The sequence below is a fragment of the Panthera leo genome, chromosome A1 (genome assembly GCF_018350215.1).
Source record: "Panthera leo isolate Ple1 chromosome A1, P.leo_Ple1_pat1.1, whole genome shotgun sequence".
Classification (NCBI taxonomy): Eukaryota; Metazoa; Chordata; class Mammalia; order Carnivora; family Felidae; genus Panthera; species Panthera leo.
In genome coordinates, this window is record NC_056679.1 from 223,247,987 (window position 1) to 223,274,832 (window position 26,846).

Here is a 26,846-nt window from a genome sequence, read left to right on the forward strand (position 1 = left end):
AGATGATTACACGTTTAGAAAGCCCATTGATTGAATTCCAGTACTAGCCATCTTGTATTTGTGTGGATGTATTTCACACGCTAGGAAAAGAAATACTGAAGACAGTCGAGTCTCATTTTAACTCTTAGCATCTCAGAAGCAAAACTGTTCTTAATTTTAGAGTTTCCTCATATTGTAAAGTCTAAGACATACGCTACTTGATCTAGTGCAACAGTAAGAAAATTACAGAAGTCCTCAATATTTCTCATAGAATGAAGAGCTTTTGTATAAATTTATATGAATAAGTATAGTCCCCCCAACTTTCCTTCTTTTCCACTGTGATTCATAATCTGATTTTATCTATATATTACCTTATTGTTAAAATTTTTAATGTTTTCTGTGTATAATAACCGTAAAGCAACCAGAAGGAAATATTAATTGTGCATAATTGTGTCAAATGCTCAGCATGACACTTTTTAGGAACAATAGCCTATTTATATGCTAATATAAGAAACAAAAGAAAATTTTGATCAGACTTGGAAATATTGCCAATTTTTTTAAAAATTTGCTAAAATAGCTGAAGTGTTTGATCAGTCACTTTTGAGTTTAGTTCTAGCTTTAGTGAACAAATGCTTCCTGTATATTTACTGCATCCTTATAATGGTGCCTTTGTTTTTCCTATGCATTTCTAAATTTTCACATAGTTTGTGATGAGATAGGAGTTAGGAATACTTCATTAATTTGGAATGCCATAACAGCAAAAAATAAGAGATATTTCAAAATAATGACAAAGTCATGTCGCAAAGTTGAAAAGTAGAGTCAAAAAAATATTGAAGGAGGCTTGCATGTAGGATTCATATTCATGGAAGGAAGATGAAAAATAAGCAGAAAATGTGTTTCAAATGTATTCATGTGAAAAATATCATCTGATATACAATGGGTTTTTATTATACAGGCAAAATTTATTTATAAAACTTTAGCTTATTATAAGCCAAGAATACCTTACCTGGATCATTAATAGCAAGCCCTCATCCACCCTCATCAAAACTATTATAGTCTTCTAATACAAAGACAACTCATTAGGGACATTTCATGCAAACAGGGCAGAGATAGAGAAAGCAAGCTCCCACTTAAAATCAGAAGTCTTTGTCCATGACTTGTGTTTTATAATTGTATCACGTTATATATAGTTAGCACATTTACACTAATAACTTGACCATTAAATGTCGTGTGAATATGACATTTGAGAATGTAATGGGACCTAAAGATGACTGACGGGACCCTGTTCTTATATAGATGCAAATATCTGTAGACTAAGAAGGTTGAATGACTCACAGAGCTCACTAATCACAGAGACTGGATAAGAATGTGGTCACTTTGACCATGCTTCAATAAAGATACAGAAGACTCCTGCAGATTTTTCCAGTCGGGGGCCAAATTTATCTAACAGCTTTGTTTGTGGTGGCAACCACCCCAAATCACAGTCGTGACCCCAGAAGAAGAACTTATTTTCTGGGTGGGCCTGTGTAACTCATTTAGCCCTGGAATGAAAACTTAAACCCTGGCTTAGTGACACTGTGCTAGTCTACTGACTGGAAACAAAACACCCAAATAGAAATTTTTCAAAGAAATAATAAGTGCTTATCATGGATCCATAGCATTCTAGAACTCAGGATTATTGGAATTTCTGATATCTCAGTTACATAGAGGCATGAATAAAAGAGGGGAAGCATCATATTTGTGCAGAGATTTTAATTCTTTAGATAGTTTTGTTTCATTGGATCAAAGTTTTGGTTAAGGAAGTTAAAAAGCTTTCTAAAGTATATGTGTGCTATATGTGCTCCCCATTTTATTGATCACAATACACACTATGAAGTTGCAAATGGTACTTGTGTTTATTTTTTTTTGAGAAAGATTATTTTCTGGATGTGTTGATTGTGGACTAAATTGTATCTCCAGAGTAAGCTACGGGAACCTTAAATCTTTTAATGAATCTAAGCTATCTTGCAGATGTGTGACTTTTGGTTAAGTTAAAGATGAAGCCACATCACTATAATATTCCACAGGGTGTATATTGATTAAACTTTATCCCATCTATTGATCATAGTCAGTAAAACTTACAAAAGCTGCTGTTGGGGAGGCAAAAATCTTAAATAAATTTGCTTTACCACTCACATTCTGTATCTAGAAGTATCTAAAATATGGCAACAGGAAGAGGTCTCCTAAACTTCAAGCCAACTGATGTTTCTCTAAGTAAATCACTGTAAAAATAGATTTCCATTACATAAGTTTTAAATTAATTTCTTATAGTGAAATGGACAGACTATAATGGAAGTAATAGGTGCCTCTGAGGACCGAAATTTTATTATTGAAATGAAAAATAACTTTCCAGTGCACTTTAACATGACTAATAATTATCTTGAGTCTATGCCTACATAATCAAAGGGAAATTGAGTGTCAGATGACGAACTGGGTAATTTGTTTAAAGTTGCTTCTGTTAAGAAAAATACTTGAATAAAAGGAATCATTACTGAGATTCACTGTTTGCTGTGGCTGTAACTTGTCTGAAGATTTGTTGGTCCGTAAATTCCAATTTGAATAATGAACTTTCGTCATATTTCATGAAATGCATTTTCTCTTTACTTATTTCATTAATACATATTTACTAGAAATATGAAATGATGCATATGTTGTATGACAGGAAAGAAGGTAGTTGTAGGGATAAAAATTATAACCCAGAGTTGTACATGATGATGGCAACTTTGCAAGAAAATCTCCTATGCCTAATGTGCATTATGCCTATGCGTATGCCTGTCTCCTATGCCTATGCCATTTACGTGCCAGGGGGAAATTAGTTAAAGTTTGACTAGGGAACTGGTCCAGTTAGAGGGTTCTTAAGGACTACTGGCGAAATCTGAGCTGGCATAAGCTTAAATTGTATTTACTCTAGTCTATAGCCAGGAGATTACTAGTTCTTCACAGACAGCATCTTATTGATCATTGATCATAAAATTTCAAGTAACATTGAATATAGATGTTATCTTGGTGATAATTTCACTCAGGATGCAGTGAGCATTTAGTGGTGGTAGGGATACAATGGTGTGTCATAATCATCGTATTAGAGTAAAACTTGTATCTGTCTCAACATTTCCTCCCTACTACTACCCCTTTGACCACATATGTCTGTATATTTGTCCAAGGAATTAACTAGACATACTATGGAGTGTCACAATATTACAGCTTGAGATAATATCCAGAACTATGAGTTCATTGAAATACCGTGGGAAGTATAAGTGTATCTGTCCTTTTATCAGTATTTAGATATCTCTCGATCACAGAGGAAAATAAATTAAGCTCTCATTGTTATAAAAAAAAAGTTGTTTGTTTCTTGAATGATTCTAACAAATTTCAAATGTATATATAAAGGATATTATCTCTATATGAAAACATACTGCTCTAGATAAGTAAAATATGATGACTTTTTAGACTGATTATTTCTACCAAATGCATATAAAAGAAGTAAAGACTCCTATGGAATGCCTTAATTAATTTCACATTAGGTATTAACAGGGTCTTCTTAATATTGTTGAATAATCGGTTAGTTTGGTTAGTTTATTTTGGTTATTCATTCACTTATGAGGCAAAGTCATACACCTATGCTACTATGGGTGAAAGAAAAAAGAGCTTTACTCTCATATAGTTTCCAAATAAAATGACTCATGTGCACTGAGTAAGGAATTATGAATAATTTAATTTTCTGATAGATTTTTAGAAACAAACAGTAGTTATTGCTATTTATGCAGAGGAACTTCTTCATTCAATAATAATCCTTATTCAGATCCTGTTGTGCTTGCATCACTTTGCCAGAAAAAACAAAACAGAAAAGAACAAACAAAAAAAAAAAGCACTTCCTATTTGTGAACCTTCTCAAGGTTTCCAAGAGAAAAAACCTTCCTACAAGGCATTAAAACAAATGAAATTTCTCTATTGAGGCCTATCATTTGACACTTAAACATAAAATAGTTTCAAATATTATCCTGTATGATCCTCACAATAAAATTATGACGTAGGTCATATCTGCATTTTGCTTACAAAGAAAGCTCAGACAGGTGATACATTAAGTTATAGAGCTAAAAAGTGGTTTAGCTTGACGAACGTCATTCACTTGGTTTCCAGACTTGTGTTAATTTCCTTACTGTGTAACACCATTTTCACACATGCTAGATCTATTTTAGAAACAAATTTCCAAAGAGTTCATCTTTGCATGCTGAAGAAATCAACGCCAGGACCTACAGCTTGTACACAGAGCAGAAGGATATAGATGTTTTCAAAGGGTCTAAAGAGGTTATTGCCTCTAAGGTATATGAAAATTGGGAAATTTGTTCTTGGGAAAAGCCCCTACAACATTCTTCTTTTTTATCTGTGCATCTTCAAGAGCCTATCTATGCATTTAGCCTTTAAAAATGCACTGCGAGTTGAAGTGTCCCCACCAAACACCTCTAGTCACCTCTGCTACAAAGAGAGCAGTTCCATTTTCTCACCAGCTTAGTTGAAGATATGATTAAATCATATAAATATGCTATAAATACAAATATATTTTATTTTAAAGTAAGCTCTTATTACTCAAGTGTAACACTATGTGTAAGGGCAATACTATTGATTGGAGCACTAATCTATGGGTGAAGGAAAGAGCTTCTTTCTTTATAGTATCTACAAGTGACAGTAGGAAGCTTCTCTTTCTCTTTTTCTCTTGCTAGGCCAGTAGCCAATACCAGAAGAATAGTGGTCTGAAAAGTGCCACCCAGTTTTGCAACCAGATCTAAGATATCTCACTGTGTCTCTCTCTCTCTTAGTTTTAAATTCTGTACCTTCTCGATTATCCATAATGTACCTCTCCCTAATGCTTACCCTTCAAGACTGATCAAACCATGTCTAAAGTCTCGTATTGCTTAGAATTTTACTATTCTGTCTGATTTTAAACTCTGAGCATCAATCATGTTAGTTTGCAAATAATTTTTTTTCCTTTTCTTGTCTGTTTGCTTAAGTAAATCATGTCTAAGTAATTCCCAGTTCTTATTTCCTCTCTTTGAATATCCCTCATTCCTTCCTTGTACTCCTTCAAAGAAATATTTTTGAATGAATAAAGCCTTAAATACTGCCTACTTCTTTTTTAAAGGGAGCTTGCAAATATTACTTAATGCACTTATATTCTATTTTAATCTCTTGCCCTAACTAGCTCCTTGATGTTGGATAAAATTCTTCATCACTCCATACCTCAGTTTCTTCCTCTATAAAAAAAAGGGGCTATTAATAGTACCCATCTCATGCAAACTGTTTTCAGTTTGCAGTGAACTAACACTTAAAGCACAATATGGTACACCATGGAAGCTCCATGAATGTGACCTTTCTTTACCTCGTTTTAGATAGCTTTTGTAAATAACTCGTATATGTGTGTTTCCTTCAAGTCTTAAATATATCATCTTGGTATAGTCTTAAATGAAGAGAGAAAGTAGAATTTGAAGAAAAATATATTTAAACATCTTGCCAAGTTACATATACTCTTGCCTCAGTTTACACTGGCTACTTTATTATACCAATGGACTAGAATATTAAAAAAAATACTTCTCAGAACTTTAATTTCTCAAGTTTTATCATTAATCCCAATTTAGAATTTACATCATCTACACAAATGGCTAATTGATTTTCTGTTTGCTAGATATCCCTGAAAATGCCAAATTAACATTAGCATTGAAAAACACCTAAATATTTATGTATGAGGTCATAAAGTATTAAGATGCTGTGTTGACTTTTTAGAGGTTTGTAAAAGGAAACAAGTGGAGGGGCGCCTGGGTGGCTCAGTCGGTTAAGCATCCGACTTCGGCTCAGGTCACAATCTCACAGTCCGTGAGTTCGAGCCCCGCGTCGGGCTCTGGGCTGATGGCTCAGAGCCTGGAGCCTGCTTCCGATTCTGTGTCTCCCTCTCTCTCTGCCCCTCCCCCGTTCATGCTCTGTCTCTCTCTGTCTCAAAAATAAATAAAAAAAAAAAGTTAAAAAAAAATTAAAAAAAAAAAAGGAAACAAGTGGATGTTATTATGAAAATATTTTTAAAAGTTACCTACTGAGAATATTTTCATCTATTTTTATTTGTTTGGTAAACAGTTTCGTGGACCCATGTGACTTCCTTATTTTATATAATTAGCACTGAATGATTCTACATTTAATCCCCCAAATAGTTGTAAATCGTTTATTTTTTTCTCACATTTTCCTTTTTTTTTCCTGAGCTTGTATTTGTGTGGCCAGGAAGAAATCCAAGGCTAGAATAAAGCAGAACTATTTAGTTCTACTTGAGTTGAAATTCAATTGCAGCTCCACATACAAAACTCCACATCCAAGCATCCCCTAATGTCTAGCCCTTATACTGTAGATTTCCCAAGAGAGTCAGGACACATAGAAAGCTAAGAAGTAAATAACATGAGACTGAAGACACATCCCTAGCATTGTACCTACCATTTGAAATAAAAGTTAAACATATATATAAATATATATACATATGTATATGTATATATATTTAAATATATTTATGTATATATTTAATTCAACTAAAGGGCATATTTATTCTGAAAGCATTTAATCACTAATGCTAGCATTTACATTACAAAGCTCTGTGTGAGGTACCTAAAAGAGAACAGATGATCCTGATACTGAGACAATGCATTTCAGAGTCTTAATTTAGCTTAGAAACAGAAATCCGATTTTTTTTTCCCCAGACTGACAGCTCAGCTCTGAAGTGATCAGATTTTTTTTTTTTGTTTTTGTAATTGTTTTTTAATGTTTACTTATTATTGAAAGTCAGAGAGATTCAGAGCGTGGACAGGGGAGGGGCAGACGGGGAGGGAGACACAGAATCTGAAACAGGCTCCAGGCTCCGAGCTGTCAGCACAGAGCCTGACGCGGGGCTCAAACCCACGAACGGTGAGATCATGACCTGAGCCCAAGTTGGATGCTTAACCGATTGAGCCACCCAGGTGCCCCTGAAGTGATCAGATTTCTAAGATGGAGCACGTTCTCCCATATTTCATAGGGATGTGTTGATAACAATGTAATCTGAGCTTTGCAGAAAACTTTGCAATTGAATATGTTTTAATTTTAGGTCTGACTTTCCAAGACAGAAATCACTGTTTTTAGGGTATCTAAACATGGAAAGTATCTTCAAGACAGGTTAATGACAACTAACTTTAGATGATGTAATAACCCAGATTTCCAACCGATTACATTTTTAAAAAAGTTATTCCTTTCCCGTGACAAGACTTCTCACTTCTAAGCAATCCAGCCCTCATCCTCAGCATCAGGCCTCTGGACAAAGAATATTATGAGAATTTTTTGTGGTGTGAATGCAAGTCAAAATCAGTTTCAGTGTACCATGACCTAATGTTTTGGGAAAGCCCAATGACATTGCCCTTCCCCACTGTTCTGTAGCATCTGGATTTTGTACCGTTTCTCTGAAATCAGTTTTGCTTTACACCTGTTCTTCATGTTTAAATGCCTTCATTATGTTGAACTTTCTCCAATTAACATGTAGTTATTATTAGAACAGTCAATGCAAAATGGTCTATTTCTTGCTTTGATAACACAGTTTACAAGGGTTATATTCTGGCTCTTTTAGTGTTCTTAGGATGGTCTACAGTTTTGATTTGCATGATCTATTAATCTTCTATAATGTGTGAGCAGGATTATCCACAGGTTGTTACAAGGTTTCACACCTTTGCCTTAAATTCTACATATTCTGTTATGTTACATTACATACATTACATCTATTAAAGGCATGGAGTTGTATTTCAACATTTATACTCTGGTCCAGGAACTATGGTGAATTTTGAAATATTTCCACCATCACAATCATGTATCCTATGTATTTACCAGACTTCTGAGATTTCCCTCATGCTAAAATGGAAGAAGTGTCTCTGTTACTTTCAATGGAAATCCCTGTATTTATTCTCTGGAACCCAATCCTGCTCACCTTCTCATAAATTTTACCATTTTAGGTATTTCACTCTTTCAAAAGGATCATTACCTTCAGCAAGGACAGAGCTTAATATCCCCAATGAAAGAAAAAAAAATATTGAACCACTTCTCTGATGATATATGGCAGCACTTTCTCTGATCTCTATTTTTGGGTGACGGTATCTAGTAAAGTATCGTGACTGTGGGGCTTCATATATTCACATTCAATATCCTCTTGAGTCCACTGTTTAAAAAAAAACACACACACTTTATATTTTATTGAAGAGATTCTTTTCAAGTTAACTAAAGATGCCCATCTTTCAAAATCCAATCAACCCTTACTAACCTCACTCGGCCTCTTAATAGAATTCACTATAATTGTTCACTTAAAATACCTTCCTTTCTTGGCTTCTGTGCCACCCCATTCCCACTTAGTCTCTTCCCCTAGACTGTTCCTCTCCTTTTGCTAACACCTGCTCATGTACAGATGCTGGGCTGCCTTAAGCCCAAAAGTTTGGGTGCTGTAGTGCTCAATACTTCACTTAACTTTTCTCCTACAGTTCTCTCCCAGATGAAATTATACTGTTCCCAGAATTAAATTAGGCTTAAATTTAGGCTTATATATCTCAAATGGATATGTCCTATTCAGAAAACACACTTGAACTCCACACTCATATCCAATTCTCTGCTTTTTATTCCACATGTTTATCTACTTGACTTCTAAGGCATAGCATGTCTAAATCATTGATTTCTCCCAAATTCTTTTTCTCCCAAAGGGAGTTATTTGCCCCCCTACCTCTATCCAGCTCCATAAATAGGCTTATCAATTACATGCTAGATCAAACACACGCACACCATCACCACCACCGCTTCCACATGAAAAACAAGTCATTTGTAAGTCATTGCCCTTCCAATAAAAATTCTATAGTCTGTGCCCAATACATAACATTATTTTATACAGTTCTTTCCATTTTCTTCCCTTTTTCACCCTTGTCCAAGACAACATTATTAACTTTTCTGAATTGTTAACTCTCTGCAATCTAAGAGTCGAAGTAGCCACTATGATTTTTCCAGTACATAAATAGGTACATGATATCCTTTGTTTAACAATTCCCCTTTTGGGTGCCTGGGTGGCTCAGTAGTTGAGAGTCTGACTCTTGGTTTTGGCTCAGGTCATGATCTCAGGGTTTGTGAGATCACGCCCTGCATTGGGTTCCTGCTGACTGCTTCCTGCTTGGGATTCTCCCTCCCTTTCTCTCTGCCCCTCCCCTGCTTACCGCTCATGTCTGTGTGTGCACTCTCTCTCTCAAAATTAATAAGTAAACCTAAAAAATATATATCTATATATCTACCTTTCTATATATATCTACCAATCTATATCTATCTATCTATCTATCTATCTATTTATCTATCTATCTATCTATCCCTCATTGCCTTTTTAAAAAGGTAAGAACTATCTACCATATGGTACATGGATTGCTTATCCTACCCGCAGCCACATACCTCTCATCCTTTCTGCCTAGCCAGTGAGACATACATTGTTTTTTAACCAAATCAAGTTCTTTTCTTTAATTTGGATACTTGCATTTTGCTTTCTTGTATTGAAAATATTCTTCCCCTGGTACTTTTGTACATAATCAGTTCATTTTTATTCCGCAGGTCTGGATAAAATGTTACTGAAGCTGAAGTTAAGGAAGAGGGGGAAGTATTAGAAATTTAAGGAGAGGAGAAAACACTCTTCTTTAAAAAGTTCTAGAAATAGTTTGGAACATATGATTGTTTATATTTTTAATTCATATTCATGTTAATAAACTGTTGCTGGATAATGTAAAACTCCAAAACTCAGGGGCAGATATTTAGAGCCCTCTCGTGTGTGTGTGTCTGAGCTAGCTGAAGATCAAGGTAACTAGCCTGGCTTGTGTTTGCCAGCTCTTTTAACCCCAATGCAATCAATCCTGCATCCGCTCATTTACTAGGTAGCTCTGCTTTAGCAGGCGGTATACCCTGAAGGGGGACAACCTTGTCTTTGTGTCTCTCATCTTCCTTCTGGGATCAGTGGATCAGCCAGCCCCACCATGTTCCTTTTGTGTCGGTGGCAGAGGATAAGGAGGAATATGCCATGTCTCCGGAAATCTTGCCCCAAATACGAAACAGGACACCGTCACTTTCAACTCATTCTTTTTCTTTCCTTTCTTTTTGATTTTTTTTTTGAAAATTTTACTTAAATTCCAGTTAGTCAACATCCAGTGTAATATAAGTTTCAGCTGTGCAATTTAGTGATTCAACACTTACAACACTCAGTGCTCATCAATTTGCTGAAGGAAGCTGGACACCAAATCTAGTGTGAAAGAGCTCTACAACCTTTTATGCATTGGAGAAAGAAGATGATTTGTGGCCAATAATGTGACCTACCTCCCATTCAGTTGCTTTCTCATTTTTTTTTTTCACTAAACAAGGTGGCTAGGTGATGGAGATACTATGGTAGTCAACTGAAATGTTTTCATTTTTATTATATATTTCTCTTCAAATCTCAACTATATTGAAACTCCGGTATAAACTAATCTCTGACATCTCCTGTTATCCTAAAAATTTTGTACATATAGAAATGAAAGTTAAACTAAGGGTTTAGTTTTTAGGGTCAGCCTGGGTGGCTCTGTAGGTTAAGCATCTGACTCCCAAATGCTGCTCAGGTCATCGTCTCATGGTTCATGGGATGCAACCCCACATCAGGCTCTGCATTGACAGTGTGGAGACTGGTTGGGACTCATTCTCTCTCTCTCTTTCCCCCTCTGCCCCTGCATGTGTTCTCTCTCTCTCTCTCTCTCTCTCTGTCAAAAAAAAGAACATAGTTTAGAGTTGTTGTTGTTTTTTCTTCCAAGGTACTATAGACTTCCTAGAGGCAGTTTTTCATCTCTCCCTTATTAATCCCTCTGTTTTTAGTAACTACCATTGTATTCATGAAATTCAGAAGGGTGTTTTTCTCAATTTGAATTCGTAATTAGACTAAACATTAATTAAGGGCTGACAGAAAAAAAATAATTGATGTCAACTCTATGCAAATATAAGTTGCCAGGCAAATCTCAGGAGGCAAATATAGAAACTAAACATGTGCATTTACTATTTGAATATATCTGGTTTAATACTGCCCTTGTTTTAGTTTTATTTGTTGTCTTCATTATATCATTGTGTAAAAGGAAGGATTATCTCTTTCCTTCCCTAGATACTTCATTGACCACAGTGGCGAAGATGACAGAGTTTTCAACATCGATGCCAATTCTGGAACCATCAGAACCACAAAGGTTCTTGATAGAGAAGAAACCCCGTGGTACAACATCACAGTTGCTGCTTCAGAAAATGGTAAGCTACTTTATGTGTCCTAAAAAAGATGTCACTTGTACATGACGATTTCTACCGAGATTTTCTCAGGTGCAGGGCTCTCACCATTTCTATTTGTGGTGCCAGCATCTAGCGGAGCGTATAGAACGTATTAGAGGCAGTTACTCGTTGTCAGATGTGGTGAATAAATCTCATACCTTTTTTTTTTTTTTTTTTTTTTTTACTTTAATCCTAGTGTACTGGTGGAAGATTGACATCACAGGACACTCCTTCCCCATCCCTGAGTCAGAGTATTTGGTTGGCCTCCTAGTCATGAGGCTTGTTCTGCGGGTTGCACGGCTGCCTAACATCAAAGACGCCGCTATAAACATTCATATGAAAGTTTTTTGTAGACACATTTTTATCTCTTTGGGGTATATACCCGGAAGTGAGATAGCTCAGTCATATGGAAACTCTGTATTTAATTATTTGATGGACTGCCAGCCTGTTTTCTAAAGCAGCTACATTTTACATTCCCAAAAGCACTAGGAGGGTCCAATTTCTCTATATTATTACCCATATTTATTGTTATATATCTTTTGATTATAATCATTCTAGTGGGTGTGGGGTGATAGCTCCTTATGGTTTATGCACTTTTATAATGTCCCCCGTCACCAATCAATAATTAGACTACCCCAGCTTTTTATATTCTGCCTGAATTTTTATGTTTTTACATCTGCAAAATTAGCTCAAGTGGCTCCCATTTAGAGAATTTTCTCCAGCATAATATTCTCTTTGAAAATAAGCATTCGCTAATTACTTTTAAATGAGTGTTATAAAGAATACATGAGTGGGTTCATTTATGATCATTCTGGTTAATTTTCATTTTCAAAATAACCAGACTAGGACTGGAATTACATGTTCTTTGTCACCTAATGACAAATAAATGACTGTCAAGTGATAAGAGCTCATTCAATATCAGTTGCAAAAATAAAGGAATTAATGGATTAATATATCCAAGAAGTGATGAAGACATTGAAAAGACTCAGAAAAGATTGTGTGGTTTTTGGGAACAGGTTCTGTGTAGAGAAGATGGAGGGAAAGAATCCCTGGAGAAAATGATATTTTTCAGAAAAGAAAAAAAAAAAAAAAACAGGAAACTTACTTTAAAATAACTCCCAGTTTTACTCCAGAATTATTTCAATCAGAAACCATACTTTAGTTTCTAAATCTCACCTCAGTCCAAATAATATTTGTATCAAGTAGAAACTAACTAATTTATGAATGTGCATGAGTATATGTATACCATGAAAATTATATTATTTGCAATCATTACCAAAAGAAATGTCCATTTTTACTTAAGTAACATCTTAAATATATATTTAATAAGTGCTTTTTTCTTTTTTTTTTTTTTTGCTATTTGTTAGTACTTCTTATGGGAAATCGGTTAATACCTATCTACAAAGTAAAGCAGTATAATAGATTGTATTATCCTGCATTTTATAGATGATAATTTTAGAAGGCTCAAAGCCTTAGGGGCACCTCAATAAGCATTACTAAACATAATGTAATCCTAATTATAAATGGGTATGTAGAAGGAGTGAGAAATAGTGAGGACTTCATACCCATATTGGAGACTGTTTCAGGAAGTGCACATTCATTCACTGGTTGCTTGTCATAAGTGCCTTATTAAATATCACTGGGGGCCCTTCCATTTACGGTTGTTCGTAAACAGTAACATTAAATTCAGCCACATTACCAAAGTATTTACTAATATATTCTGTTCGGAAATGTACTCGATGCTTTTTATAAACTGGATTTTTTTTTAAGGCTTGATTTTTTGGTAGAGCAGTTGTAGGTCCACAGCAACATTGAGAGGTAGGGACAGAGATTTCCCAAATAGACCCCACATCTACACATGTATGACATCCTTCATCATCAGCATCCTCCGCCAGTGTGATACATTTGTCACAACTGATGAACCTACATTGACATGTCATAATCACGCAAAGTCTATAGTTTAACGTGTTTCGTTCTTGGTGTTCCCTGGGTTTAGACAAAGGTATGATGGCGCGTATCCATTATTATAGTATCATACGTGGTATTGTCACTGCTCTAAAACCCCATGTATACTGCTTATCCGTCTCTACTTACTCTGATTTTGGTGACCACTGATCTTTTTATTGGCTCTTTAGTTTTTCCTTTTCTGGAATGTCATAGAGTTTGAATCATACAGTAAGTTGCCTTTTCAGATTGGCTTTTTCCCTCAGTAATATAGGCACACTTAAGGATCTGCCATGTCTTTCCATGGCTTGATAGCTCATTTCTTTGTAATAATAGCATCCCATTGTCTGGATGTACCACAGTTTGTGTATCAATTCAGGTACTGAAGGACACCTTGGTTGTTTCCAAGTTTTTGCAATCATGAACAAAGCCACTACAGTATAAACACATATTTGTAGGTTTTTGTATGGATAAAAGTTTTCCATTTCTTTGGGTAGTTACCAAGGAGTGAATTTACTGGATCATATAGTAAGGGTGTATGTGGTTTGTAAGAAACTGACAAACTATTTTCCAAAGTGGCTGCGCCATTTTGCATTCCCACCAACAATGAATGAGAGTTGCTGTTGGTCTACATCGTCATCAGCATTTGCTGTTGTCAGTGTTTCTGGATTTGGGCCAGTTTTTGTCAGGTACGTAGTGGTATCTCATTGTTGCTTTAATTTATATTTCTCTGATGACAAATATATGGAACATCTTTTCATACATTCATTTGCCCTCTGTATGTCTTCTTTGATGAGGGGTCTGTTAAGGTCCTTGGCCCATTTTTTAATCAGGTTTTGTTTTCTTATAAGTAAACTTTAAGGGATCTTCATCAGATGTGCATTTTACAAATATTTTCTCCCAGGTGGTCTGTTGTTGACTCATTTGTTTGATGTTGTCTTTTGCAGAAATGAAATCAGGTTTCTAAACATCTTAATATAAGTTTTGGAAGAGCTTGGTGCTCTATGGAATGACATTTAGAAGTTTTGTTTTGTTTTGTTTTAAATTTTAGAGAGAGAGAGAGTTGTGTGAGTGGGAGGAAGAGCAGAGGGAGAGAGGGAGAGAAAGAGAGAGAGAGAAAGAGAGAGAGACTATCAGGCAGGCCCCATGCTCAGCACAGAGCCAACGTGAGGCTCAATCTCATGACCTTGAGATCATGACTTGAGCCAAAATCAATTCAGAGGCTTAAGCGACTGAGACACCCAGCTGCCCCTAGAAGCTTATAGTTTAAAGTACTATATATATATATATGTGTGTGTGTGTGTGTGTGTGTGTGTGTGTTTTGTTTTTTGTTTTTTGTTTAGCCTACCTTAAGTGTTGTGCAAGTAAGAGAAAGATGCCCCTTCTGGGCAGATGAAGCAGTGCACCAGGATTTAGGATTTAAGAGTATATGAGAGCAAACCACGTCTGTGCACAGAAAAACATAAAAAACTAAAAAGAATCCCTTTCTTCAGCTCAACGGGCCACTTGCTAAGGGATCAGTGTGAGAGTATAGGGTGGCATAAAAATGCATGTGGGTCTCTGAACATGTAAGTAGGGTCCAAATGGCATGCAGCTCTTATTTACATGGTGTTCGATTCTGCTCTCTTTTCTTCTTTGGTTCTAGGTCAACTCAGCTGCCCAGTCACATGGTAAAGGCAGAAAGCATGAGTCTGGTCCATGAAAGCCTTCCCCACTGCTGCTAAATATAGCTAAAAGATATCTCGCTTTTGTATGGTCAACTTTCACAGACACATCATCCTAACAAAAATCTCTGAAATAGAGAGGACAGGCATTATTTTCACTTTATAGATAAGGAAATCGAGACTCATACAAAATATGAATCCAGATAGTTTGGTTCTGAGAGCTGTGCTCTTTCTAACATGGCCCTTTAGGGAAGCTGATGTTCATTGCATCAAGTTTTGGACAGATATTTTCACTGATTGAGGTTTATTTTATTATTTATTTTAAAAATGCATTCTGTGACATAAGACTGTCTCCATGATTTTAGAGAGAGAGAAACAGAACAAGAGCGGGGGAGGGGCAGAGAGAGAGGGGGACACAGAATCTGGAGCAGGCTCCAGGCACAGAGCCCGACGCGGGGCTCGAACTCACAAACTGCAGGATCATGACCCGAGCCGAAGTTGGACACTCAACCAACTGAGCCACCCAGGCACCCCGATTATCTCCATGATTTTAAAGAAGACACTAAGAATTAGATAAATGCAGTAAGCTGTCTTTGATTAGAGAAATAGAAAGAGTTGTATTCTCATCACATATCACAGTTCTTGGAGAAGAGTACTTTCTCACTAAATGCGTGGAATATTTCTGTACAAGTAACAATGCCTTCCATTCATATGATCCATAATATAACTATTTAGTCATTTCCATTACATTTCTATTTTTGGGTAGCAAATAATCACATGATTTCCATAGGTGAGAAGTCCAGGAGGTTTCCACTAGATTCCTTGTATAGGGCCCAGTAAGACTGAAGTCAGGTGTCAGCTGGGATGGGTTCTTATCTGGAGGCTGGGGAAGAATCTGCTTTAATCTCATTCTTCTTGTTGCCAGAGTCTACTTGCTTAGGATGTAGTTATGAGGTTTCCATTTTCTTCCCGTCCTCAGCAAGGGCAGCTTTCTTCTCGAGACTGCCTGCATTCTTTCTCATGTGGTCCTTACCTTCTTCAAAGGAGCAGCAGTGTATTGAGTCCTTTTAATGCTTTGAATCTCTTTGACTTTCTCTTCTGCTACCAGCTGGAGAAAGACTCTGTTTGCAAAGGAGTTCACCTGATTGGGTCAGGCCCACCCAGATAATCCCTTTATTCTAAAGTTAACTGAATTGGGACTTGAACAACATCAACAAAACCCTTACACAGCTGTACCTAGACTCATGTTTGGTTGAATAACCAAGAAACAGGAATCTCATGCTGCCATCTTTAGAATTCTGCCTATGAAGACCCTAAAATACTTGAAAAAAGATGAAAGCTTGTTCCTTCTACTAAAGAGTAAATATTGTTTCAAACTTGCATGCCATGGCCTTCTCTTCCCCTTATGTGACTCCCTGTTAGAATAGTGGCAGTAGTGGGCCCTCAATAAATCATTCTTTTTTTTTTTTTTTTAATTTTTTGTTAACATTTATTTATTTTTGAGACAGAGAGAGACAGAGCATGAGTAGGGGAGGGGCAGAGAGAGGGAGACACAGAATCTGAAACAGGCTCCAGGCTCTGAGCAGTCAGCACAGAGCCCGACGCGGGGCTCAAACTCCCGGACCGCGAGATCGTGACCTGAGCTGAAGTTGGACGCTTAACTGACTGAGCCATCCAGGCGCCCCAATAAATCATTCTTAATATATCTTTCTCCACTAAATAGCTACTGTTTTCCTACATTTCCTTGTTTATGCCTAAACTCAAGATAATGCATATTTTTGTCCCCACTACTCTTCAGAACCTGGTATTATGGTCTTAACTCACTAATAGCAAAATCCAGCTAATACTTTTCATTTCTGATCTCTCCCTGCTTTCTTGGTCATATTTTCACTTGAATTTTCTCCTTTCTTCGCAAGACCTCTAGTACTTTGGTATGGTATAATTTATCATTTCTATCCTAAAATACGTATTAATTAACTCATTCCAGATGTATTAATAAATGATACTTGCTAAGCTTGTCATATGTTAGGCGCTAAAGACATTGAGGACCCTACTTCACTTTTGAGGAATTCAAGAATCTCATGCAGAAGACGAGATAAATATGTAATTGCATTATGGATAATCACTATGGCCATAAAGTTTTTAGGGTGAGGAAACATAAAGTCATGGTAGCTTAAGCTCTCTTGGGGAATTAGCAAAGGTTTCATAGAGAAGGAAAATGCATGGATTCAGTTTTGAGATGAAGGTTGAGTAAAGGTTAGCCTGCATTCTGTGTCCAGCTGTGCCTGTATCAGTCAGGGTTCTATAGAGGAACAGAACCAGTAGGATTCAAGACCAGAAGGATTCAGAACCAATAAGGAGATTTATTATAAGGAATTGGCAGTCATGGAGGCTGGGAAATCCAAAATCTTCAGAGCCAATGTCCCAGGTCAAGTCTAAAAGCCAAAACCAGGAATAGTCTTTATCTCAGTTTAAAGGCAATCAGGCAAGAGAATTTTCTCTTATTCAAGGGAGGGTCAGCCTTTCCTTCTTTGAAGGTCTTTAACTGATTGGATAAGGCCTGGCTGACTCACATTATGAAGAACAATCAGCTTTACTTAAGTCTACCAATTTCCATGTTAATTTAAAATCACCCTCATAGAAACAAACAGAATACTGTCTGACCAATTATCTGGGCACACCATGAATTAGAGACTTACGTAGTCCAGTATCTAGGGTTTTATCAGGCTCCCTAGGTAGTTTTCACCCATGCTTGTTATAGAACCACTGGTTTATGGGATTCTTTTTTTTTTTTTTTTAAGTTTATTTTAAAAAGAGAGAGAGGGAGCACTGGGGAGAGGCACAGGGAGAGAGAGAGAAAATCTTAAGTAGGTTCCATGCTCACCTTGGGCTCGGTCCCAGGGCCCTGGGATCATGACATGAGCTGAAATAAAGAGGAGACGCTCAACCACCGCTGACTGAGCCCCCCAGGTGCCCTCATGACTTATGCAATTCTAATGTAAATTGATTTTAAGAAACATTGCTTCCTTCCAATCACAATTTAACTTATGTCATAGCTCCATTTAGGACTAATCCCAAAGACATCAGTACACACACATGCCCTGCGTGCCTAAGAAACTAACGCAGCATAGAACATGTGTGGCTTTTCTTTATAAAACTCAGCCCTGTCTGTTCTCAGCTTCATTCTCAGAAAAATTGTCTATGGCACTTTTAATCACAGATCCTCATGTTCTTTCAATAATTTTATAATCCGTTCCTCTGCCAATGCCTTCTTCCCCTTTTGTTCTGCTTTACAAACATCTATTTACTTTTAAGAACTAGTTCATATGTCACAGCATCTGTGAAACTTTGCTCAACTTCTCAGGCAGATTTTACAGTTCCTCCTATGCTCTCACTTGGTGCCTGCCTTCATAGAGCACTTATCACTTATTGGATTTAAGTATAACATTTATCATATTTTATTGTAATACTGTTCACCTCTACTAGATTGTGAACATCTCAAATCTAGGAATCAGGTCTAGTTTATTTTTGTTTATCATAGCATTCACAAATATTAAGAATATTTCCTGACACATCAAGCTGTTTTAAATACATGAATATTGTTTGTCCTTCATTTCTGGATCTACTTTAATTGCCAAACACTTCATTGTGGTAACTAAACTATATATATTTCCCATTTTGCCTTACATATCCTATTTGTCCTTATTCTGTGCCCTGAATATGAGAGTTTATTTCACCTGAGCAATACACCAAAATGGGACCCCCTATTGTTCATTCCTTGCTGATAGCTGTTGGCAAAATCCAGGGATGTGCTACTGTAATATATACTTCTGATGAGTCCAAAAGGTTCCACTCTTACCAGAGTTCACAAGTTAAAACAATAACGTTGTTTGTTTTGTGCATTGTTACAGTATTCACCTCAGCTGTTTGATTTCTCTAAACAAATTATGTTCATAACAGTCCAGAAACCAAAGTTTACATGCTGTTTACAGTAAGACCTTGGTTTGTGAGCATAATTTGTTCCAGAAACATGCTTGCAATCCAAAGCACTTGTATATCAAAGCCAATTCCCCATAAAAAATAAGGGAAACTCAGATGATTCATTCCACAACCCAAAAATACTCATATAAACATGATCATAATACTCTAATATAATATAAAATAATGAAGAAAATACAAACTATAGGGATGCCTGGGTGTCTCAATTGGTTAAGCATCCCTCTTCCCCTCAGGTCATGGTCTAGCAGTCTGTGAGTTTCAGCCCCACATTGGGCTCTGTGCTGACAGCTCAGAGCCTGGAGCCTGCTTTGGATTCTGTGTCACCCTCTTTCTCTGTCCCTCTCCTGCTCACACTCTGTCTCTGTCTCAAAAATAAATAAACATTAAAACAAATTTTAAAAAAGAAAATACAAAATATAAAGAGAAATAAGTAAATTAACCTGCACTTACCTTTGAAAACCTTCGTGGCATGGGGCGCCTGGGTGGCTCAGTCGGTTAAGCAGCCGACTTCAGCTCAGGTCATGATCTCACGGTCCGTGAGTTCGGGCCCCGCGTCGGGCTCTGTGCTGACAGCTCGGAGCCTGGAGTCTGTTTCAGATTCTGTGTCTCCCTCTCTCTGACCCTCCCCCGTTCATGCTCTGTCTCTCTCTGTCTCAAAAATAAATAAACGTTAAAAACAAAAATTAAAAAAAAAAAAAAAAGAAAACCTTCGTGGCTGATGTGAGACAAGAGAAGAGGGTTATTGTGTAGGACAACTTTCATGATTACTAATGGAATCACTGCTGTCTATTTACTCACTGGAATCTTTTTCTTCATGGAGGCCATTGTATATGCTCACATGCATATTGACTTTATTAATAAACTCTTTCTTGTCATATACTGTATTTAATGTAAATGGCAATAAGGCAGCAGAAGAAAGGGTCTATATCTGCAGGCAGCCTGACCTAACATGAAGCAAAGCATTCCTCAGCTTACTCTTGGATGGAAAAGCAAAGGACTGTCCATAGATGCTTTGAAGTGACAAAAAATATACTAGTGCCAGTTGTGGGCTCCTTCCAGCGTTCTGAAAAGTCACTGATTTGTGTCAAACACTGTGGCTTGAGAACAAGCATCTGAACATGGGAGACAATCACCCACAATCCTGCAGGGAGGGAGGGAGGGAGGGAGGGAGAGAGAGAGAGAGAGAGAGAGAGAAGAACCATTGGCTCAGTTGTGATCATGTGATATTCAGCATCGTGTACTACTCATATTGCAAGACATTGCTCATTTATCAAGTTAAAATTTACTAGAAATGTTTACTCATCTTGCAGAATACTCACAGAACAAGTAACTCACAATCCAACGTTTTACTGTATTTATTCAATCTTTTTTAGCTTTTTTTTTCAATTTTTGTGCAAACATATTCAAAGATTAGGATCTACAAATTTCAAATTTAATCCAATTGTAACTTTGGGTGATGGGAGTTAAATTTAGATTTTATTAATTCATCCTTGTTGCTTTTTAATCTGAAATAAAATTTTGTTAGCAGCAGCATGAAGCAATACAAAATTCCATCACTGAAGAGTGGGTGGTTAAAGTCTCTCGAGGTTCTACATATTATTTTGCTATTGTCAGTGTGCTTATTTTGATATATGAAATTCGCCTTTCACAAGTGTGTTCATATTAGTAATTTCACCTAACACACAAAAGGATCTTATTTGACACTTTTTCCTTAGCACATAAAAGGAAGAACACCAAACAAATTGGTTTTCTTTAATGATCAAAAGTAATACAATAAAATACTTCCATGAAATATATGTTTATGCATGTATATGTCTGCGTATTAGTTACCTGTTGCCATGGAACAGAGAACTACAAAATATGTAAAATTAATTCAATTTGTTCTAAGATTTAAAAGAAATGTATCGGCCCACATACCTTAAACTTCACAGGTAAATTAGGCTTCAGAGTTATGTTGATCGGGTCCCTGTCTTTATTTCTCCGTGATATATTTTTCCCTTTTCTGCATTCCTTTTTATTTCATGTTTTGCTTTAGAGCTGTCAATTTATAGTAACAAGCACCAAGTACTATGCTAACTTTCAATATGGTAACAGGATGAATGCTACCTTAAATTGGGTTGCACTCATCCTCATTCAATCCAGAGTGAGATAAATTATCTCTTCAGATGTCCATTAAAAATATTGTTCCAATTAGGTTTCAATTAATCACCATTGACTTTTTTCGAAAAAAAATTGTATTTAATACATAATATGTGCCCATAAGGAGATGAATTATGGCAAAATGTGTGGGGTTATTCACATTAGCTCAGGACCTTCCAGGCCCATTTTTGATCTTTACTTGTAGGCAATTCCATTGAAACCTCTTGAGTTCTACCCATGGGGAGAATTTTGGTGAGGAAATTATGATATATATTCTATTCTATTCTTACATCTTGCATCTATTCAAATGTTGATACATTTGAATTCTTAGACATTGCACTATCCCGATATCAGTATCAAATTCTAGAAGCATTAGAACAAATTTCTTCATTCCAAAGGAACTTGGATCACTGAAACAATTCTGTACAGCAGTGCTAGATATTTATTTTGTAGTTCTCCTTGCTCCTCAAATTTCCAAAACTTTTGCCAGGTTCCTTGCATACCTCAGACAATGTTGTTTCTCTAATTCTTATTCAATAATAACAATCAAGAAAGGGTTTCCACAGTGTCCTGCCATGATGTCTACCAACCTAACTAATACTGTGGTCCTTAGTTTCCTTAAATCTATCTCCCTTCAGGTTACTGGGAGTGAACACTCCATTCCAGGCTTATGACCACCCCTCCATGTACGCCTGAAATCCTGACCTTTCTTGTTCACCCTCAGTCTATGCACTGTCATTTATTTCCTCCCCACATCTTCATTTCCCCCTGTCTGATACATAATTCCTCTGTCCTCAAAAATAGGCTTTATATTCTATCTGAAAATAAAACTTAAACAAAAACTGAAAACCTACCTTGATCTAGTGTTTCTCTCCAGATACAACCTTAGTGTTCCCTTTCCTGATAAATTCCTTGAAAGGGTTGCCTATATTCACACCCTGAATTCTCTGTTCCCAGTCTCTTTCAAATCCACTCTACAAAGACTTGCCTCTATGACTTCACCAAAATGATACCTGTCCTCCATATTCCAAACTATAAAGTATAATTCTCTCCTCCATTTGTTCAGCAAAGAGGCAACATTTGGTACAACTGACAACTGTTTCAAGACACAGGCTCTTTCTTTGGCTTATGGACTCAGCATTCTCCAGATGCTTTTCTTCCTTTGCTCGTTCTTCTATCTCAGTGTGCTTCATAGTTCCTCCTCATCTCTCCATTCATTGAATGGTGGGGCATTCTGATTTTCAAACTTCGGATTTACCTGGAGTTATTGCCCATGTAACATCATTCAGTCTAGTGGATTTGCATAACACCTACATGTAGATGACTCTCAAATGGAAATACACATCCGCTTTTCCCTTGAAATCCATATTAGATGCTTAATAACTCCTCTAGGAGATCTCAAACTCAGAATGCTCCAAGTAAATATTTTGCTCAAAATCCAATTTCTCCCTAAATCCACTCCTCCAGGGAATTAACTATCACAATAGTGATGGCTTTAGTCCAGATTGCTTATGAAATCACTCAGTGTCATATTTGACTCCTCTTTTTCTCTCATGCTATACATCCAACTCACCAGAAACTTCCATCAGCTATACTTTAAAAAGTATGCATAAGTCAACCGCTTCATCACATTTTGCTCTTTCCCATCCCTGTCCAAATAAGCATCAGCCCTCAGCTGGAATACTCCATTAGCTTCCTGAATGATATTTTGCACTTAACCCTAGCCTCTTTAATCTATTATCTAGAGAGCTACTTGAATATCTCTTTTAAATAAATAATACCATGTAGCTCTCTTGTAAGGAAGATAAATATTCCCAAATAAAGTAAGGTCCCAAAACATGGCACTCATAATGAGTGACCCAAAATAGATACACACACACACACACACACACACACACACACACACACACACACACGCCCTGCCAACTACAGGATAGAGGTAATGTGTATCTTCAGTTTTCACTTTAGTTCTGGGTCAGGGGGATGAAAATGTGAAAGTTCTACCCATTAGAAAATTGAGTATATGATACTTCTTACAAATCATTTTAGATCATCTTGGCCTCAATAACTCTGTGACAATAGAAACAGAAAATGCGTAATACAGAAAAAATTTCAAACAACCAACGTGAGAAAGTTTACACTGCTATTAAAGAATTTATTAAAAAGAAATAAAATTATCTCCAAAGGACGGTTTAAGATTCAATAAGGAATGATGACAAAGGAAATGGTACACATGAAGACACCTTTCTTTGTAATAACAAAACGTCAAATTTGATAGATTAACAAACCCATAAGTATCATCATCATCTTCTCAATATTATCATTATTACTTACAGGTATAAACTTGTGAGAAACTTGATCCAAACTGAAACATTTAAAAGTTATTACAATGGTGGGGTTCCCTGGGTGGCTCAGTTGGTTAAGTGTCCAACTCTTTATTTTGGCTCAGGTCATGACCTCATGATCTCAGGTGATGATATCGAGCCCCGTGTTGGGCTCCACAGTCAGTGTGGAGCCTGCTTGGGGTTCTGTCTCTCTCCTCTCTCTCGGCCCCACCCCCACACAAGTGCACTCTCTCTCTCTCTCAAAATAAACAAACATTAAAAAAAGTTATTACGGGGACGCCTGAGTGGCTCAGTCAGTTGAGTGTCCGACTTCAGCTCAGGTCTTGATCTCACAGTCCATGGGTTCAAACCCCACATCGGACTCTGTGCTGACAGCTCAGAGCCTGGAGCCTGCTTTGGATTCTGGCTTTCTGCCCCTCCCCCATTCATGCTCTGTCTCTGTCTCAAAAATAAACATTTAAAATATTTTTTTTTAAAAAAGTTATTACAGTATTTAGAAAAAGAGTAAAGATGTTGATTGTTCTTATATTTTCCCGAGATACCCAAGCATGTTAATATTTCTGAGTTAAAAAAGGAAAGAAATTTAGTATATATATTTAAAATTACAGAGAGGACATAACAAGGATAAAACCTTAAACAATATGCTGGAAGATAATATTAGAAGGGATAAAGACAAAATATTAGGACAAGTTTGAAGCATACAATAAAGTGGTAAAAATATATATTAGTAACCAAAGTGGTATAATTATAATAAACTCTCCTGTTTAAAAAAAAAGGAAAACATACTGAAGCAAAGTAAGAAAATCATCTTTATGGTACTTGTAATAGGCTCATATGAAATATAAAGGTGTGGATAGTTTTAAAATAAAAGAATACAGTAATAAAAAGATAATTCTAAGCAAAAGAAATCTGGCAAAACTGTTAGTATTAGAACTGTTAGTGTTAAACAAAATATACTTTAAAACAAAAAGCTATCGTGATGATGAGAAGGTCTTGCCATACTGACATATAGTATATGTCATCAGAGTGATATAATAATTTGAAACTTCTATGAGCCTAATAAACTATCTTTAAAGTAAATAAAACATAATCTTACAGGAAACAGTTAATAGACCTCTCTCAGACATGTTTTATGAAGTAGACCAAAAAAGGCAGTAATTATAAAAGTGTTTCATGGAACAAAATAAAAGCACTTGATATTTGATTATCTGCCAATGAGTAAATTTAAAGAACAATGGGGCGCCTGGGTGGCGCAGTCGGTTAAGCGTCCGACTTCAGCCAGGTCACGATCTCGCGGTCTGTGAGTTCGAGCCCCGCGTCAGGCTCTGGGCTGATGGCTCGGAGCCTGGAGCCTGTTTCCGATTCTGTGTCTCCCTCTCTCTCTGCCCCTCCCCCGTTCATGCTCTGTCTCTCTCTGTCCCAAAAATAAATAAAAAACGTTGAAAAAAAAAATTTAAAGAACAAATATAATTTTCAAGCACACAGAGCAAAATATAGTAACAATTAATGACATACTAAACCACAGAGCAACTTAAAACCCGTGTTGACACAAGCTGTATTTTCTAAGAACCACACAGTCAGGTGCTACAAGGCTGGGTTGCGTGCCAGTCAGTAGGGAGAATGGATGGACACTTGAACAAACGGATGAAGACACAATTATGAATCTGGCTCGCGAAATGAAAGTAAACTTATCTACATCACAACGAATCAAAATAAGTAATTGTAGTATGTAGAAGACAAAAATGAAACTTGAAATGTTGGTTAACACACTAAGACTTTGGAAATAGAGAAAGTTTTATAAAAGCACAAATTTCACAACTCATAAGGAAGACATTGATAACTCAACTATGAAAATTGTCCTTAGTTAGAAATTGAAACATAACTTGATATAATGAATGAAAATGTGTATACATATGTGGGGCATGTGTACATTATGTACACACACATCTATCTCTGTTAATATTTGAATAAATTTAAGTAATTGTACCAAATGTTTTCCAATTAGAATTACAATATATATCAAATATATTGATATATCAAGTATGTAATCCGTTTAAATAATAAATTGAACACCAATTTAAGAGCCCTTACCTCAAAGCAATAAGCTTGAAATACACTATTACATCCTTCTTTATTCCAACCAGAGCTCATCAGTATTGAATTTTGTATTATTTTGTCCCTTTCTTTTCTTTATCGTTTTACCAAATATGTTTTGGACATTTATATTTCCATATTTATGTATATAACTACATCTTTGGTACATGGATATTATATATTATAAATGGGTTAATATTATATTAACTTTTTTTTTTTTTTAATCAGTGCTATTATCAGATCCATCCAGGTAAAGAAATACAGCCGAAGTTTTTTGTTTGTTTGTTTTTGTTTTTCTATCTTTACTATGATGAAAAAATCAATCTTTTTTAATCTGAGCTTAAAAAGTCCAATGCATTTTGATTGTTTTCAGTTTTTATAGCTTCATGTATTATTGATACTGCTGATATAACATATCCTGTACATGTTTCCTATTGTAAATATAAATGTTCTCAATATATGTAATTGGTGCACATACCAGGAGCATATAATATATTCTTCGAAGTATTCTCAAATGTTTTTCAAAGAGAGAATGTTTAACATGTTTATAATAAATACATATGATTTACCCAGAATTTATTATGCTTCTTTAATATATGAGTTAAAGTTCTTACTTAATATTTTGTTTAATGCAGAAAAATTCCACCCTAAAATATGTTTGCATTCAGTTCCAAAATTATATTAACTGTCCTAAAGTCTCAGCTTGTGTGTTACTTGAAATTGTAAACATTTAAGAAAAGATGTTTTAATATCTTTCTATGAATCTGAACATACTTTAGGGAATTCTTTAGTAAACACAAGGTAACAAAATATTAACCTATCTGTTCTTATATATTTAAATTTAAGGTTTTATATTTTGTTTGGTGGTTTACTTTGAGTAGTATTTTATATACATGATAAGATGTAAGTGTTGGGGCGCCTGAGCGGCTTAGTTGGTTAAATGTCTGACTCTTGTTTTCGGCTCAGGTCATGATTTCACAGTTTGTGAGTGAGTTCCAGCCCCTGGAACTCTGCACTGTTGGGTTCTGCACTGGCAGCACAGAGACTGCTTGGGATTCTTTCTCTCTCCCCCCTCTCTCTCTGCCTCTCCCCTGCTCACGCACACCCTCTCTGTCTCTCAAAAATAAATAAACATAAAAACAACAACAACAACAAAAAGCCTAAGATGTAAGGGTCAAGTTTAATTTACTTCAAATATGAATTTCCACTTGATCGACGATTTGTTATAAATGCTCTTATTTCTCTATTTAATAATTGTGTCAGGGTGCCTGTGTGGTTCAGGCAGTTAAGCGTCTGACTTCAGCTC

General features: G+C 36.2%; 1 protein-coding gene across 4 annotated transcripts in view; it reads left to right on the forward strand.

Moving 5' to 3' along the window:
• The window catches only part of CDH18 (cadherin 18), a 532,487-nt gene that overhangs the window by 459,739 nt on the left and 45,902 nt on the right, over window positions 1-26,846 (forward strand). For all 4 annotated transcript variants that reach the window (XM_042952827.1, XM_042952846.1, XM_042952853.1 and 1 more), the window contains one exon: window positions 11,201-11,337. In XM_042952827.1, coding sequence (XP_042808761.1) covers window positions 11,201-11,337 — 137 coding nt within the window. The remainder of the gene's footprint in view (window positions 1-11,200; window positions 11,338-26,846) is intronic.